This window comes from Colias philodice, chromosome 11 (genome assembly GCF_061535455.1).
Source record: "Colias philodice isolate Cphi_HAF_F1 chromosome 11, ilColPhil1 Martin Lab GWU primary, whole genome shotgun sequence".
NCBI lineage: Eukaryota > Metazoa > Arthropoda > Insecta > Lepidoptera > Pieridae > Colias > Colias philodice.
In genome coordinates, this window is record NC_143096.1 from 5628052 (window position 1) to 5647060 (window position 19009).

Genomic DNA, 19009 nt, shown 5'->3' on the forward strand with positions numbered 1-19009 from the left:
AACGGAAAAGTAAAAAATAAAAAAGTCGATGCACGGGCTTAATACTAAGTGCTTAGTGCTTGGCACCGACTCCAAACCTATTTAATAAATAGCACATCTAAATACATAATATGTAGTAATTAATAATATCAAATCTTTTTTATTTTTTACTTTTCCGTTTTTGAAGTCAGTTGTTTTTAACGTAGTTATTTTTATCCTCTTGTAAACATTGAAGAAGAAACGTAGAATAAAATATTCTAGAAAGGGTAAATTTTGGAAAAAGGAAATTAAAATAAATACAATGTTAAATTGTTAAAATTTATATTTCTTACAAGATACACCAAATCACATTTGAATCATACCTATAATTTATTATCTACAACCGTACAAAAATACACTATTAACACAAAGGACGGAATCTTTTTGAGCATACAATAAAAACTTGACTTTATAAAAGAAGACATGTTTCCCCTGCCCTCTCAATAATAATATTTTACCTATATGGTTATAATATTGTAGTAGCCCATTAGGCAAGTATTTACAGTTAATACTGTTATCATTCTTTACACTAAATTCACATTTATTTTGACGTCATTTACACTTTAACACTACACATAATATACATATAATTAATTGCAATACAATTAGTTCGTGCGTTTTCATTACATGACTCTTACACTTAAAATAATTCTATGTATTAAGTTGAATATGTTAAGGCACCTTATAATAATTATCAAATTAGTCGCAATTCGCAAAACATTAATTGAGAACAAACATATTAAATTTAATATCTCGTCCTTTCAAATTAAATGCGTCCAATCCTGGTCTTTCTTTTAAATAAATGGTTTGAATTTCAAATATTTTAGGACAGATGCTTCATAGAACAAGTTCGTTATTTTAATTCTTAGAACCCAGGTTCTCAATTCACATTATGATAATTTCAATTCATTTGATCGTAGGTAATATTTTATTGACTTGGTATTAAAGAGGGTCGAATTATTTATAAATATAGTTTGTTATTTCGTTCTTATATCTAACAGTTTTCGGTTCGTTGTGCTACAGAATAAGGAAGTCATATTTAATAGTAAAGGAAAAAGTTTCGTTTCGTGTGTATGATTAAAAAATGGCACATTTACTGAAATGACAAGAAGGTATACAACTAACATTGCATATTAAATAAAAAGGTTTGATCACAGTATACCTATAAGTTGGTCCCGGAATATGTACAAGAACTGAGTTCGCATAACCTAAAATTCATTTTATTAATATTGGGTAGATTATTTAGTGTCTACTACGATGCATGCCAGAGTGTCGACTGCCGGGGCGCGATTGAACTATCGCGTAGTGGTCGCTGTTATCAGATACCGATCTGAAAAATAAACATTTTAACGTTATTTATAATTTCGAGCTATTTCTATTAATTGTAGTTTAACGTTACGTTTAAAACTATATAAAATGTTATTTACTACATTAACGTGCTTATATATTATTCAACAGACAGATAAACAGTTTAACAGGAACAAAGTGATAAAATGAATAGTGGGGTTCAATATTAATAAATTAATAGTATCTAATACATAAAATAAAATTTACATCGTGGTTTTATAATACGTTATCCATCCACACATAGTAATATGAGCTTACACCTGAATTCCCAAACATACAACACAGACTAGGTAGGTACTTTTCTTGGAAAAAGAAACAGAAAGTATTTGTCTTGGATATAATCAACTAAATACTACTATATAGTACTATAGTTTTAGAATTCAGACGAAGACAATATTATATATATTACGTTACAATTTATACACAAAACAAAAAAATGAATGTTATATGAGTGTTACCTCGCAGAATGTATGGTAGAGGAGGGATACCGACTGCCATACTGGCTTCCGTGCCAGCTGCGGTAAGGGTCATAGTCTTCTACAACTGACGGGTCCTTTTCTATTACCTGTGCGTAAATGAATTTGGCATTACACCTGCTATCCGTATAATCAAGGCAGCAGATATATTGGAATCTCCTTCACAGACTAGGTACAGATGTAGTAAAGTTGTAAACTACGGCCTTGAATATAAGTGGGGAAAAAAATTGTGCAATGATCATGCCGTGATCACAAATGAGTTGGTATGTTAGTTACAATAATATACATGTATTATTTCACACATTAATTCACACATGAATTGAGTCAAATTATGAAAAAATCGGTTAAGATTATATTTATTCGGTTCACCTTTAAGTTTTAAACTATTTAATATGCCATCAGTAAAAAACATTCAGGTAAGATGTTACTTATGAGAAGTATACAATCATCATTCCTGCGCTCAAGATCACAACGAATTATTAACATAAGAAAACTTTTGAAAAACTTTTCTGCAAGCTGTTGCTTACTTCTAGTTAGTTCAAGAAGATTTTTTCAACTCCATATCAAATTACATACTTTAAATTTAATTGCCATCAAGAAACCCATCACTTACATCAGTCCTAGCGCATGAGCACGTCATGGCGGTGCAGAGGAAGCAGTTAATGAGCAACATCACGAGGAACATGACGCCCAGCGCGATAGCCAAGTATAGCAGCCAGAGAGGATGGACTCCTGCGCTGTCTACACACGCGAGTGCAGCAACTGAAATTGAATTGAAAATGCTTATAGTTAGTATTTTTTTTTGGTTGTAGGATTAGAATTTGCGTTTGGGGCTTGGATCTCTATTTTTGATGAATATAAACAATTATTTCTAGTATAAGGGTTAGGCTTGATTTCTTCAAATGGCTATTACGTTAACGTTTGACAATATTTCGTTCGACGGTCAAGGTAGATTGAAAACGAATTAAAGTTTATTATGAAGTTATTCTTACTATTCAAATCTAAAATATAATGTTATATAGTTACCTGCACTGTCGTTAGGATCAAGTACAAAAACTCCAGTCGAAGCTGTGACAGTGCCTTCTTCGTCTGTTGGTTCAGCCCCACCCTCAGTGGTACAATCTACCGTTGCACATGTTCCTGAAAAATGGCGAAAATAAATTTAGTAAAATTGAGTGTCAGAGAGTAGTATGAGGAATATAGTACCTACGATGAATTATATTTATCGTATCAAATACCTAATTATACTTTTTCTAAACACCTATTCATAATGAGCTATTCACGTGGAAGACAAAAATCCTATATTCATCAATATCATGTATCATTTACAAATTCCCATACCTAGGTATTTTATAACTGCTACCATACTTTTTATCTGTAGATTTTTCGATTTGAATTCTATATTATCAATAATTATTATCGCCGTAGTTAACTAGGTACATACCTTTACAAATTCCTATATCACACTGCAGATTTATTTGTGAAGAATCAGAAAACCGGAACATAGAGGCAATGGCTAACTCTGCACTATTCGCATCCGATTTTGTAACTAAAGACTGCTGTTTTACTGGACACCTGTAATCAGATTTGATTAATTTAAGTATTTCATAATAATTATTGATGGATGGATTTTTGAAAGCTGTTTCAAATAATAACTACCTATGTATAATATAGTATTAATGTTATTAATAACTAATGCATTTAGTTCCTTACCCTCTTTTGTCTAGAAGATCTACAGTATTGTTGCGCATATTAAAAGCAAAACAACTCTTCATTCGAATTCCATGAGTCCCTGAAAAAGATAAAACAAATTGAATTAAATATAAAAGAAAATTATTCCTTAAACTTTACTATAAGGAGTTATTAAAAAAACTGCGTTGATAATATTCTTCAATATAATTAAATTTTTGTAAGTGGCAGTGCTTACCGTCAGGTTTACTCATTTCAGCTCGGAGGGTGTAAGGCATTCCATAAGCTGCATTTAACACTTTACGTCCCTCAGAATTCAATAGACGTAACGATACAAGGGACGTTTCGTTTCTGAAAATTTAATAAATTAAATGAAAAATGAGGCGTTAATAGGGGCTAGCGACCTTGACGACGATTTACAAGGCGGGATCGGGGGACCGGCGCGAATCTACCGTAGTAAAAGTACGTATAAAAATTATTTAAAATGATATTTGGGTATGGAATCAAAATTTAAAACAACCATGCCCTGTGTTTCAATTTCATAAACACACTGTAAAAATACTACAATAATTGACGTTATATTGACTTAGCGTTTTGGTTTAAAGTCCAAAAATCTACCTCAGTTCATGATTTTTTTCCAAAAAACCTGATTGTAAAATATACAAATTAAAACAACCATGCCCTTTATCATATTCGAAACTTTAATATTCATTTTTTTTAGATATGTACATTAAGAATCTAAGAAGAAAAACGGTTATAACTAGAGTTAATTTTCGGTATTAAAAGGTCATTCTACCCGATTCACGCGGCCGCAAGTTGCAATATGAGCAAGTTATCACCATTGGTTGTTCACATAGCAAGATAATATCTACTTTTAAAAATTCACAATTATTGTGGATTAAATATGAATAAAATAAGGACCTCTTTCCTCATTGCAGTTGGCTCTACCCGTAATTCAATTAATGGAATGACTTGTTTGTTATCAATGCAATTAACGATCAAATTGTTCAAGGTTTTGTGGTCACTGAATCTATTACTCATTATGTACTGCAAATACACTTCTTCTTGTGGACTATGGATGGATCTGTTAGTCTGCCAACTGATGATGACAGATGGTAAAAATAATATGCAAGTGCAAACACACTTGAATTATGTTATTCCATCTAGAGGAGAATCTCTTAAAGAACTTAATGACTGAAGTGTCGTCAACGAGGACAGTATTTCTAGAATGTAATTCCGGGATAGCGCGTGCCATTTAGCAGTGCTAATGATAAGTTGGAATTAAAGCAAATTACAAGGTAAAAATGTTAAATAACCTGTACTGTATATAATACTGTTTACCTTGCATTTCTGAAGCCGGCCTTGCCGCACGTGATTACGTAGAATTTGTCATCTGCAAGCTCTAATGTTCTGTGCACTCGGACAGCAAGAGGCAGCGAACGCTCGTCGGTGCGCTGGAATTTTATATCAAATATTTTTAAGTATACTATAATATTTAAAAATAATGATTGTTTACGTCTGCTTAATTTTGTATGTGATAATATATTATTTTCATTTTGGAAGAAACACAATCACAGGTGATACTTACGAATTATCGCAGTAGGAACTGGTTTTATTTGGTGTGTGTATTTTTAATATTATGGACCTTTAAAGGCTGGGTGTACATTTTTTATCTACCCATTTATCTATGCATCTATAAACCTATTTGTAGGGAATGAATATGTACCTAGAGATAATGTGCATTTTTAATGGCTATTCAAGGCTGCTTTATATATTTTATGGGTGACGCATTTTAATATCTGTTTAAAATTTATCACGTACGTATGGTGCATTGTGATCATTTTTTCCATTGTGTATTAGCGGTTATGTAAATAACAATCATGCTATAAATAAAGTGGAGATTAGCACGTTTATGTGTTATTGCATTTCGATGCGTTCCTAGCTTGTGAAGTGCATTATTCTAGATTGTTCTTACATATTTCAAGTAGTAATCCTCATAAGTAATCCTATATCCTAGTCGTAAATCTACAGGACCCATAAGCTTTATATGAGAACACTAACGTTCACCTTCAACACACACATAACACATAACTTATCAAATAAATGATGCAATCGTGTTTGTGTTTCTCCAGAATTTTCGCTTTTTAATTTATAAAATTAGATTTTTACAAAGTATATGTAACTTACATTATTCCAGTACACTCCACAATAGTCTGGTGAGCCTTTTACAGCGTTGAGGTTTATGTCGAAGCTAAGGGATTCGCTCCCGTTGCCCATCGCCATGCATGGAGGAGTCCTTTAATAAAATAATTCGAGATTTGAATAAGTTTATGAGTAATGATAGTATAACATAAAAATCCATTACAAGTTATCAACAAGATATGTTTTTACTTTTATTTCATTAGCTTACTGCATTTCTGCATGCGTCTCTTACAAAATATTGTCATATATATTTTCTCATCTATTCGTACTATAAACTACTGTAATAAAACACTTTACTACCTGTATTCTCGAGCGTGTGTCACCCCATTGAAAGGCTGGGTGAAGTTGATTCGAATTGACATAACTCCACTTTTGCATGTTGCAGTCACCACAGGTGAAAAGTCTCCACTGCTTTCTGTGTTCTGAAATGGATAATTGGTTGATTATTATTGATTATTTTTCACAATATTAAAATTATATTCATCATACCGAGAGAGTCTTCAAGTCGTTTATTGGTAAGCACACAACATCCTCCTTTTAAAAGGATGTTTGGTATGTACGATGCAAAAAATTGCAGGTTCATAAATAAAGATTACAAATTACACTTATAATCATTCCTGTGAATGATTATTTTTTTTAAAGTTGTATAATCTTAGACCGGAAAACCCCACATCTACAGTTTTATTTTTATCAGAGCTATGCATAATATCCGGTGTGGAAAATACGCATAATAAATAATTATAGTTAATACTTGGAGTAGATTTATTGCCATAAAATAATTGACCATTGTAAACTCAATACGAATAACATGGGCGAGGGTCTTGGACACAAAAGCAATAAGAGAGAGGGTCCTTGAGTCGATTACTAAAATTCCATGTACTTGAAACTTCCTATGTTAATTTAACACGTTCACTGCGGCATGTCCAGTATCGGGCCATCAGCGACTACACCACAGTGCGGCGCCCAAAATCGCAGTTTTCACTGTGGTGCGGCGAGATTTTTTATATGTTAATCAATGACTAGAAAAGAGACAAATATATTTTTGTGATCACAGTTTGAAGTAGGACTCAATTTCGTTTAAAAATCGTATGGCAAAATATTGGACACAACGCATAGAAAAGAAACCGTTTCTTTTGTGTGCGGCATGTTAAATGTTTTGCCATGGACAAGCACCTCATGCCGCACTGTACTGCGAGCGCGCCGCGTGTCAGTCTCGCATAGTGATGCACTAGGACCGAAGCACTTTTCTTGTGAGTTTTATTAAAGGACAATGATACCTTAGAGGCTTTAGTTTTTTTACTTTCTTTTATTTCGTAGCATAAATGCAAAAATGTGATGACAGTTGTGAAAATAACATAAAACATTAAAACAAAAGTTACTGAACAAATTAAAACAAAAGTTACTGAACAATTTCCTGATAGTACTCTATCAAGTACCTTGTTTTATATGTGTTTTTTTTTTGTATCGACGATCTCGTTATCTGTTAACAAACAGACTGAAATATACAAAATTGATTTATATCGATATCGATGTTTTATTTTACAGTGTTTCCCATCGCTATTACTGTAAACATGCCGTATCAACGCAGTGCGGGATGGCAAATAATTTTTCACAAAATCAGGGGTTTACATTTTCCCTCATATCTTTTAAACTATTGGGTCAAACTAAAAGCTATTTATGCGGTATATACTAGACTATATATACTATTATCTGAAAAAAAAATTTTGAAATATCTTGAAATTTCATGAAATTATTAACCTTCAAAGTCAGAAGGTGCGATGTGATTAAAATGGCTCATGACGCACAGTGGTGAACTTGCCGATGTGAAGTATGGAAGACATGCCGCAACAACGGTAAGTTTGGCATTTTAGGTGCCGCAGTGAACGTGTTAAACTTATAGAACGCTTCATTTATCAGGCAGCACAAAAGTTTTTTATTGCATTTTTTATGACGAACCTGACTCTACCTAGCATGTTAATCGAATCAATTGATTTTAATAATTAAAAGTCTAGTCACATCGTTTTCTTCCTCAGTACATTGTCATTTACATCACTATTGGAGTGCATTTCACGAAAGTTAAACTAAAACTTAGTTTATCTATTAACTACGAGTATAGTATTATATTATGGTCTACCGTAATTCAAAGTGCTTGAGTTTGTTCTGGCAATTCCTTGTATTTTATCCTAAAGTTGCTCTTTCACGCAAAAAGTATTGGACCGGTTTGTTTGAGATTTGGTGGGCAGATAGACAACGTTCTGGAATAACATACCTAAAAGCTACATTGCATACCGCGAAACACGTGCGCGCACTTTTGTACTGAAGTTGTTTGGCGAAAATAATAGATATAACCTGAATTTTACCTACCCGTTTAAAACGTGGCAACAAAACTGTCTGAAGAGTTATAATTTACTAACCTATTTTATATTAATTGTTTAAGTAACTATAACTATTTCGCAAAAGGGAAAATTTTACCCACAAATATATATCGTTCAGATGTTTGCTAGTTTGCGTCCAATTCTAGGGTCATGTCCTAAGGGTGACCGGCGCTCACGATTCTATCGGCCCGACCTACTCTGATATCTGCCTCACATTATCGGACGGCTATCATTATCTTTCTGTGTATGGTGTTCGAAAATACCAAGAAGTTTCCAAGTATTTCTATTTTTGTATGTGTCTACAGATATTTCTTGAGGTATTTTACTCGACTATAATATGATTTTACCAATATTATTGTAAATACTTATAATATATCTAATTTAACGATTCTGAAATGTGTGATATCTGTTTATTACTTTTGTTATTACCTCGTATGAATAAACATTAACAATTAACTCCTGATACCTATTTGTTAATTGGAATTTGATTATTTATTGATCACCAGTAGTAGGTGTCTTATCAATACCAATCTAATGAGTGAGTCAAAATTACTTATCATATTAAATTCTCAAAATCATGTGGCTCCCAAAGATATACCTACTTAGGTTGTCTCTATATAAATCTGGTCGTCTTAATAATGTTTCATGAATAATTAATCATTTAAGAGTCTATTGAAAGCATGAAGTATATTAATCATCCTTTGATAAGACATGCGCAGAAATAAGCAAATCTCTACGTATGAAATAATAGTTATATGCAATACGTTTATTGTGGCCACTGCAATTCTTAGAAGCCAATGTCCGTTCACTTTTCAATAGGATTCAAAATAAATCTTAGTACTTTAATATGTACTGCGGCTAAGTTTGCGACGGATTGTCAATATATGGGAATGTACCGGCATGCATAGGGTTGAGGTCAACGCACGCTTGACCACTTCGTTGCACGACGACTTGTTGGTATTGTTGAATATGCTTGAACCTTTCAACACTCACACAAACTTATTATAAGCACAGTATAAGCTTTATGGGGTCAAGGGCATATTTCGTCTATATATCATGAAACTGGATATATGGAACTTATTGTATCTTCTTAATTATAATCCAAATATCTCATTTCAAGACTGACATTTCATGTATAAGTAATTGTATACCTATTGTGTGCTAATGAGGTGTTATAGAAAATTGTTATTTGTTTCACATTACAATTTCGTGAAAAGAAGGTTGAAAATACCAAAATCAACATTGTTGTATCTTTTTTCAAATAATTGTACTAGTATCTAATAATAATCTATTATGTATCAGCACATTAAATCTGCGTTACAAGATTGCTTTCAACGATAGTCATCTCAGTTACTTAACCTATTTCGATAATAAAGTACGCCTCTTACATTAAGGATAGAGTGAAAAATAATTATTGGAAGATTTCCGGAAAGCCGATAAAGGTTGAATCCGTTATGAAGATCTCTTTAATTTTGTACAGTAGTAATTTCGGCATGGGTAATTGTAACGGCCTACATTTTTTCATTCAATGTTCCAGCACATAGATTGTTTTGTTATTTTTACAGTTATAGTCGAATATGGCATTGCGATGCAATTTTATTAGTTGAAATGTTTATAGTAAAGATAATACATACATTTATTTATTTAGCTTCAGTCGTCTTAAGTTGATGAAAATTTACAAAATTATGATGGAAATCTTCACATGAAATAAAATTTTAGCATCATAATCTTCCTATTGTTTTTGAGTACAATTGAATATTTTTATCAAATTTCTATATAAAAGAGATACAAACCGGCAACCCCTTCTCTACCAATCTGTAAACACAACTCGTCGATCTTTTTTGTTTTTTTTTTGCATATGCGGTAAATGCATGTAAATTGAAAAAAATAATAATTTCCCACATTTCGAACAAACTTTATTTATTAGCTTTAGATTTAAATTTAAATCCACAACCTTGAATGGCAATGCCTTTCGTTTTAAAGATACTAAAATTATTCAAAATGTGGTTACATTTTATCCTAGAGCTTTTGATATCTATGTTAAACTAGTTTTCGTGTAGCCAACGTCGTTTTACTTATCTTTTACTTATCTTTTAGTCTTATTTTCAAACAATAGTTATATTATTAAAGATTGTAGTCACCGCAAACATGGTCACATAATATCGTGTAACCTGTACCCATTTTGAAACATTACATAAGGCGAAAGATCTTTATCCCAATATGTATCGCGGTTTGATGTAACCAGTGGGCCAACCGGTTCGAATGGCCCCAATATTTACGGCAATTCAAGTTATGTTATACCATTGGGCCTAACAGAAGATTATAGTAATCCGTAAAACAATATCGTAGCTAAGTCTTTGCAAGCTTTTAATTCATACCAGAAGTCTAAAGAAAGGTAATTATGTGAAAACAAATACAATCGCGATAGATTCCGAGTGACAATCATGTTCCATTACAGACCGATTTAAAGCAAACTGGTAATGTGTTTATTGTTGTCTGTTATTTGTTATTTCCCATGGACATAATATTGTTAGAATTGCGAAGCTCCATGTGGAAAAATAGGAAGTGATTAGCCATGATTACCACGTACTGATAGGCGTCACTAATCGTATGTCTTTCGTCACTTGTAAGTTGTAGGCCAATTGATGTTTGGCGTAAATAATTGGCGTATTAACGATTACAATGTAAACATTTATGTTTCCACACAGCTTGTTTTTGCTTCCTTATCTTATATGCCTACACAATTTATAAAAAAAAGACATTGGATTCTGTAATAGTTACTTATTGTGAATTCTAATTTTCACTTCAGTGCATCATTATAACCATCTTTTTAAAAAGTTGATACAATATAAAAAATGCTCATAAATATTATGATAACTAGTTGTATAACCAAATTAGCAACAAACTATATTTTCAAACAAACGAAAATTTTCATTTTTTATTTATACAAAATAATATAAGTAAAGCAAATTATTCAATTTACTCAATTATAAATTATAATTACATCATTTTAAATGATAGGTATTATTTTTAATTCTAGACTTATTATTAAATAAGGTGACCAAAATAACGTAATGTGTATAGATTCTACATTTTTTATTTTGGCTAATAGGATAACATTTAATTTGTCAAGGCTGTCGTGTGTTTAACATGTCAAATGCAGACAATGAGTTACAGTCATGCCTGCAAATCAGATACTTTACCTTGTACAATGCTGCTTTGGTTATGGTATGAGGTAAGCTACGGTCCTGGACGTGGAGACAAAGCTAAACGTTCTTATAGATACGTGTATTGTAAGAAGAATATTTTACTAGGCTTCACATAATATAGTCGCGCGGTAAATAATAACAACGCGAAATTGAAAAAGGTTCATAATTCTTACATAAAATATGTAATTCCAGAAATATAATCGTGAGTTACATATGGACTCATTCAATTCATTTCTTTATAGATATACTCTATGTTTCCACGCATAAATTTATTCCTTAGAGGTAAATGGACCTATTCGTTTTAGTGTCAAGTGAGTAGGCGAGGCTTTTAGTGATCTAATAAAGTCACGATTTTCAAATTAATAAAAACATGTGAACTGGTGTTTTTATTGAGAGATAGGAAAATGTATAAAATCAGTGCAGGTTTTTCAGATCAGCTTTATTATTCTATATTGCAGCCTTGCTAAAACAATAAACTATAAAGTGTCCTTGATTCAGTCGGACATAGTCATTTCGACTACTACAGCTACATTAATTCTCCTTAAAATTTATAATCTCGGAAATTACTATCAATTTTACTGCTGCATTATGATACGATGATGACCCTAACGATTGTTGCTGCTAAATGTTATTCTTGTCCTTGCAAACCGACGAATTGCGAAACATCTGATAGCAAAGGATGATGTTACTTTTAACATAATAAAGAGTTACTCGAGGTGCAACTTCGCTATTTCCGTAGAGCTAGTTATCATTGCACGATCGACGGTAACAATCAGAGCGTTTCATTCGCTCTTAACAGCAGGAAATCTATGAAGTAAATGCAGCTGGCTTTACGTTATACCCGTATTAGATGCCACTTTGCATAATGCATTCCTATTTGCACACATCAATTTATTCTATGTGGTTCTAATGGTACTGTTCGGTGAATTATATTAATTAACAATCCGAGCTAACGTGATAAACATTGACAATTCAATGGGATGATGACAGAAATCATACAATTTATCCTCCTGTGTAATAGAATATTTTAATATTATGATATTAACACTAACTAAACTGACTGGTGAAATAATACCTAAAATTACTATCATTATCAATGACTAGTAAGTATCTATATATATAAATCTCAAACCACTGGACGTATCGGGCTGAAATTTGGCAGGCAGGTAGGATGTTAGGACGTAGGCATCCGCTAAGAAAGGATTTCCCGAAATTCTTGCGGGAACGGGGAAAAACGGGGATGCACGAACAAAGTCGTGGGCGGAAGCTAGTAATACATAAATACCGTCTCCATGTGTTCTTGGTACATTAATTAATAATACTTTAATGACCCTGACCTGTGCGCTGATGTGTAAAGGCCAAAAATTGTATGCATTAATTTTATGTACTTATTATAATATAAACCCTGATGTATTTCTCTTCATTATTACCTACCGACCCTGAAGTTATAATTGTATCTTTAATAAAATATTTTATTAAATACATAATTTAATAAAATATTTTATAATGTAAATATACCAACAAAATTAAACAAAATATTACAATGAGAATGAAATATTACCCAATCGTAAAGATTACTTACGTTAATATAAACATACCTATAATATAATTAACCTACTTATAATATAGAGCTATTCATTAGCTATTGTTCGAATAACTGTAAAATAATTAATTTAAAGAAGAAATTAACGTTTTGATATAAAAAAACCTTCACTCGAGTGGTAATAAATATGCATACAACCACTATTTTACAGAAATATTACGGAAAAGAGCGATCCAATCAGCCATGTCCAAAGTTAGCGGACGTAATTAAAAATAACAACAATTATTTTCACATTTCCGATCGCATATAAACACGAATTCTTAATAAAGCGGTTGGCATTTGTTATTAAAAGTCATACATGTGTACTGATTCATTGTAAAGGCAGTTCCACCTACTAAGTATGCTATGTGAGTCAATGAGACTTGACTCACGGTTGGTTTCCATGAATGATAGTATAACGAATATTTGTCAATTGAATATTAATAATCTTTATCGTAAAAACCACAGATACTACACAGTATACAATACTACCCCTACTATACAACCAGCAATGCTTTAAGAAAATTTATTGGAAAATTCCGTGAATGTTTTACGATCCTGCTGTTATTTTTGGAAAAATAATTACATATACTTAGATAAGTTAATAATCAAAACTCAAATTCTTGTAATGCCTGCATTAAAACAAAGTAAAATATATACGCCCAAATTTCTTTAAAAGTAGAGCGAGTCTGTCAGAAATTATTTTTTTGGATTTTAGTTATTGTTATTGAGGTTATGAATCTTTACAAATTGTAAAAAAAAATATGATAATAAATACCAAAATATTCGGTACTTCTTGAGAAGCGAGTATTAATTCAAGGATTTCTAGTCGAAAAATAAAACCAAAGTTTAGTTTATATTGATTTTGCGAAAAGTAGAGTCGAGTTAGTATGCTCTACATAGACTTTTACACTTATATGCGGGCATAAAATTGTAGTTAGTTTTATATGATTGAATAGCGGTAGAGATTATTAACAGAGATAGTGTTTATTATTCAGTTTGTTTGCTAACGAATTCAATGGCAGGAGCATATTTATGAGTACATGCGTAGGCGCCGGCAGCCTTGCAGCCAACACACCGTCTTTAGCGGCATTGGCAATATTTCTGACCCTTATATGGTATTGCTTAACTCAATATTATGATCTAATTCTACTTCTTTACCAAGAGATACTTATATAAGAAACGTTTTTTAGGCCTGTTATATTCAACTTAGAGCATGTTATGTAGGTAAAAAAATTAATTTAAGTTTTACGTGCCTAAGTTTTTGCATTATAAATTTATTTGATTTTTTAATAATTGGCTTATACATACCTACTACAAAAAAATCTCCCTCCACGACCGAATTCAAAGAATTATTGTAGTAGGTAAACACAAAACAATTCATCGAAGAACATCCCAAAGAGGATTGTCGTGGTTTAAGAATTTATACAGCTGTGTCATAGTAAATCGTCTCATAGGATATTGACTTAAAACATTTGCGTACTACGTAAATATTGAATAAGACCTTCTTAATTCTTTATCAATTACGTAATGTCCTCGTAATGTTGACTATTTTATTTTTCCAATACGATACACTTTATTTAACATACATAAATACAGAGAAGAAAATTAAAGTAAAAGAAACATTTACATGATAAATTTCTTATATAATTGTTACAAAATTATGAAGAATGTGGTTATGATAAATTTAAAATAGACACTATTAGTCATTTTAAATATGTAAATAGCATGCATGAATTATTTATGTTTACTTTTTTATGAATGAGTGCGTTACCACCATTTGCGAACGAATCTGGGTTAAGCTTGATTACGTAGTATTACATATTGTATTGCATATTTCGTAGCGTGTGTATTCTGTTAATTCACATCTTCAAAGTAAACATATCGTATAAGGAAAGGTCACATTATTATCATTAACATTGTATTCATTTGTTACGCTTTACGCACTACTACCCTTAACTTTCACTTGTATAAAATAAAGGAAATTATGGTCGACATGCATACATTATATTACTTTTATTTTAAATTGCAAAAAAAGAAAGCAATTTCGACAAAAAAAACGGTATAACTTATAAGTTTGTCTGTTAGCGGCTAACAAAAACTATGGAAAACGTCCAGACAGTATACCGGTTTAGAATCTTGAAATGCTATCTTGCTTATGAATTGTGTTAAATATTTCTTGAGTTAATTCACTTACGTCGCAAATATAGCAAAATAAATATTTTTTACTCTAGGTTTTTACTCTACATGACACAACATCCGTTATTACGTCGTGGTTTATTTACTTAACTAGATAATTCCAAATGACTTTATTAATTAAGTTAATTTATAGAGTTTGATTAAGTTTATTTCGTTAAATGAGAATAATGTATTTTTAATAATAGCATTTATTAAAATAAGATGATGTTGTTAATAATAAGGTTCACAAAGTTGTTTAATAACTTTAAAGAAGTTGAATCTAAAAGAGCGGCAAATTAAACGTAAACAATATTACTACATTCCGTCAATGAGATCATCTGTTCCCAAGGTTTCGTGCAGGGACGCGTGTAATTTAGCTGCAAGTTGCAAATATCAATTATATTACCTGAGCGGTTACTGTCGCCAGCAGCAAGCCGGCGAAGAGACAAGTCCACATGAGGCACAGCATGTTTCACAATTAGTCACAGTTGGAGTTAACACGAACCTCACCGCGACATGGCGGCCGTTCTGGGCGCGGGGCGGAGCGACACTGCCTCTGATACCTTTGTCAGAGTAGTCTGTGGTCTGCACGCTAAGTTACGAGACCAACAAACTTACTTTCAGTGAGCGGCTGTGTCCACAACAGCGCTAATGTTGATGCTATTGTTTGAACTTAGAGTTCTTTTCCAACTGCGATGTCCCTGTGTTAAGAGAATTTTGCTTCTTATGTGTAACTTATTACTTATAGGCTAGATACTGTTATGAGTTATAACAATCTTTTTAACTGAATAGCTATATTCCACTTCTTAGATAAAAACTTTAGGTAGGTATTGTTTTTGCTCGTAACAGGATTAGTATAGAAATTTAAATCCTAATCTGATATATTTGTTAAAATATACTATTGAATAAACTAATAGCATTTTTTTCTTATTCCCAATAAATTAATTTAAATCAGGTTTCTATAAAAATATTCTGTTCAATTAGTTCAAAGGAATTAAAATATACAGATAATATAATACTATACTAATATGCCGATAATAATTAATATATTCTGTTAGTGTGAACGTAGGGTCCGTAAGCACAGTTGCGTCGGCGAGCAGGCAAGCATTACGACATACGCCCACACACGCACTTTTGCCTGCATATTAAGATCGCACACATACACGCTAACAGGTAGAGGTGTAGAGCACCGGCGAATCCTTCGAAATAATGTTTTTATTTTTATTTTGAATTTCATTAGCAGCTATTTTAGTATCACTGGAAGGTTTGTACAGCTTAAACTAATGGATTTTGTGTTATAGGTAAACTAAATGCAAACTTATTTAGGTCTGGGATATAAGCACATAATGCAGTTAAATTTTTAATATTTAGTATGTATTATTTCTACTTATTTAATTACTTATTTCAGTTAAATATGTTGGCACAGAAGGATGTGCAAAGTAATTATTCTTAAATATCCTTTGCGAGTAAAGCCAATGAGTCAGATCGTTAGCAAACAAAGCTATTAGGACTAAGATAAACGGCTTGATTTTCTGTTGTTAGTATTATAATTATTAATTATTTACTGACCTACGTGCTATGAAATAATCATATTGTTTTTATAATTGCTTTGAAACATTTTGTTAAAAACGTATTCAACATTTTCGAAAGTTCGTAAATTTTTTTTGGGTTTGTCTATTAATCTTAAACTACAATATAATCTACCCATACATTTTACAATAAATATAATTAATACTGTGCCAGCATTCAAGTTTTTTTAAATTAAAAACTCAATATTATGAATATTTTAATGACTCTACATTGATGATGACGATGATTCTAGAAACCAAACTACATGCAAAAATAATGTCTAGGCATTTTGATTTTTGTCTATATTTTGCCAGGGTACGTCCTTGCCATGTTCATCTTCTACGTTGTTTTTTTAGATTTCTAATATTTTATAAGGTTGTGCATCACATACACACACAAATAATAGTCCTAACTGAAACAGATTAAAAACTCAATTCTTTTTTCTAATGCTACCTGCATAGTTAATTTTACGTTAGTTTTACGTTAATAGTTCAGATAATATTTACCTAGTTCAAATGCGGTAGAACTTAGTTACGAATATAACATACAAGAGAGCTAAATTAGCTGACCTGGCTAACAATGAGCGGCTAACGAATATAAAAGCTCGCACTTTACTTCTAATAAGCAATTTGCTACTTGGTCAGAGAAAATGAAAAGCCGAAAATGCGCCATCTAATTTCAGTCACGTTTAACTATGTAATTTAGTTCGGCACGTGAGCGGTCAGGACAGATGGCGTGCCGGGAAATGTTCCCACCCAAAATCAATAAGCCCGGTGGCGTGCGCCGCGCCGTCCCGCCGATTTTCACTTCAGTTCCACAAAAGGCACCCTCATTTACTTACTTCCCTACCCGTTAACGCGTAACCTGTGCTCGCACGCGAAACCCGTATCTTCGGATTTGTCTCATTCATCTGTAAGTATATTTGTCAATTTACTAACATAAAACCCTGCATTTATCGATGTTGCCCTTTAAATACGAACAGCGAGGGTTGGAATTGATTAAATTTTTTTGTGTCAGTAGACAGGAAACGAGTCTGTGTTTAAATGGGTATGTAGGGCGGAGGATGAAAATGAAATGGAGTACAAATACTATAGTTTTGTAAAAGACAATTAAATTTTAAGAAATAAAATTAAAATGAAATGTGGACGTGCTTCGTAGTAATGTTGTTTTAATGAAGGCTTTTAATGAATGACAATTAAAATGCCATTGACCCAATTTTTGTATCTTTAATTAATTGACTGAATATTGTTCAATTATTATCGTTATGCATTTTAAGATTAAATAATGCTTTATATTACTGACTTATGTTCAACTAAATAAGATAGATCTTAATAATTGTCGAGTCTTTTATTACTTACGTAAAACAGAAAATAATAATTCAATAATAGTACCTACTTCTGTGGCACATTGAAAATAAATTATTTGATTCAGTTGATTAAACTACAGAACTATCGTTAAGAATAATTTATTAAATCTGTGATTAACAGCTGCGATAAAAGAACACGTTGTTTAATTGAATATTTACTTAAGCGAAATACGAAGAACTATATATAAATATTTATTAAATCTTGGATCGTTCATGAGACCCTTATTTTTCTTTCCGCCGAATAATCATGAATAGCAAAATGTTACACGCGAATATTGCATTATAGTTATGACAGGATATAAGTTTTCTTTTAGTATCATTAAAAATTCAATTCTTCATTTTCTTGTAGGTTATTCGGTTGTTAGGTTGTTTATTCCATTTTTTAAAGAAATAAATAAAAAACGATATCTCTTTTACTTATTTGTATGAAAGTACTAACCAAACCAGCGCCATACAATAAAGCGTAAGATATGGGTCGTATACATGTCGTATATAAGTTTTATGGCATTTTTATATTCTCTTTATAGCGTATTAATATCGCAGGTTTTGTCCTGATTTCGTTGCCACAGAAGGCATTTGAACTTAAATAATTACATATTTACATCCAATACCGAGAGATTTTTAATACATATTTTTTGCTTGTCCGGATTTGATGTTATTTAGTCAACAACAAGAAATTCGTGTTTATATTCGCGACGCAATATTCTTCGTCGCAAATTTATTTTAATGAGTACAAATGCTGAATAATTTACACATTATACTAGAGAGCTGCACAATAGCACTAAATTTTCCGGGTAACAAACTAAATAGTTTTCCTAGAAATTGTATTAAATTTGGAAGCACTATTCCGTGGTTTGTGTGAGGAATATTAACGCTCTGGGAGGATCGATCCTACGGCTGTGTCGTCAAATTGGCACAGCTCCAGAGATACTTGGCGGTGTTTTCTGACGTCGCTTAGAACCCCTGAATATTTGATATCTGTGTCAAGTGAGCAACAT

At 31.9% G+C, this 19009-nt stretch overlaps 2 protein-coding genes across 2 annotated transcripts in view; one reads left to right on the top strand and one right to left on the bottom strand.

Moving 5' to 3' along the window:
- Positions 1-283: 283 nt before the first annotated feature.
- On the bottom strand, positions 284-15649 carry LOC149484593 (uncharacterized). The gene is made up of 11 exons (XM_089700784.1): positions 15483-15649; positions 6033-6154; positions 5718-5826; positions 4872-4984; positions 3769-3881; positions 3555-3633; positions 3286-3416; positions 2868-2981; positions 2455-2603; positions 1824-1930; positions 284-1348 (listed from the first exon to the last, which is right to left on the bottom strand). Exons 1-11 carry the CDS (start codon positions 15543-15545, stop codon positions 1261-1263), a joined length of 1188 nt encoding a protein of 395 aa, XP_089556910.1. The 5' UTR covers positions 15546-15649; the 3' UTR covers positions 284-1260.
- A 1824-nt stretch (positions 15650-17473) lies between these two features.
- Positions 17474-19009, top strand: part of Syn (synapsin) — a 58777-nt gene continuing 57241 nt past the window's right edge. The window contains exon 1 of the mRNA XM_089700788.1: positions 17474-17557. The gene's annotated coding sequence lies outside the window, so the exon portion shown is untranslated. The remainder of the gene's footprint in view (positions 17558-19009) is intronic.

Coding starts and splice junctions, on each gene's coding strand:
- LOC149484593 (XM_089700784.1), bottom strand. CDS start 15,545: ATGCTGTGCCTCATGTGGACTTGTCTCTTCGCCGGCTTGCTGCTGGCG. Junction 3,882..4,871: donor GCCGGCTTCAGAAATGCAAG/GTAAACAGTATT, acceptor TTAAATTTTCAG/AAACGAAACGTCCCTTGTAT. Junction 3,634..3,768: donor TGAAATGAGTAAACCTGACG/GTAAGCACTGCC, acceptor TATCTTTTTCAG/GGACTCATGGAATTCGAATG.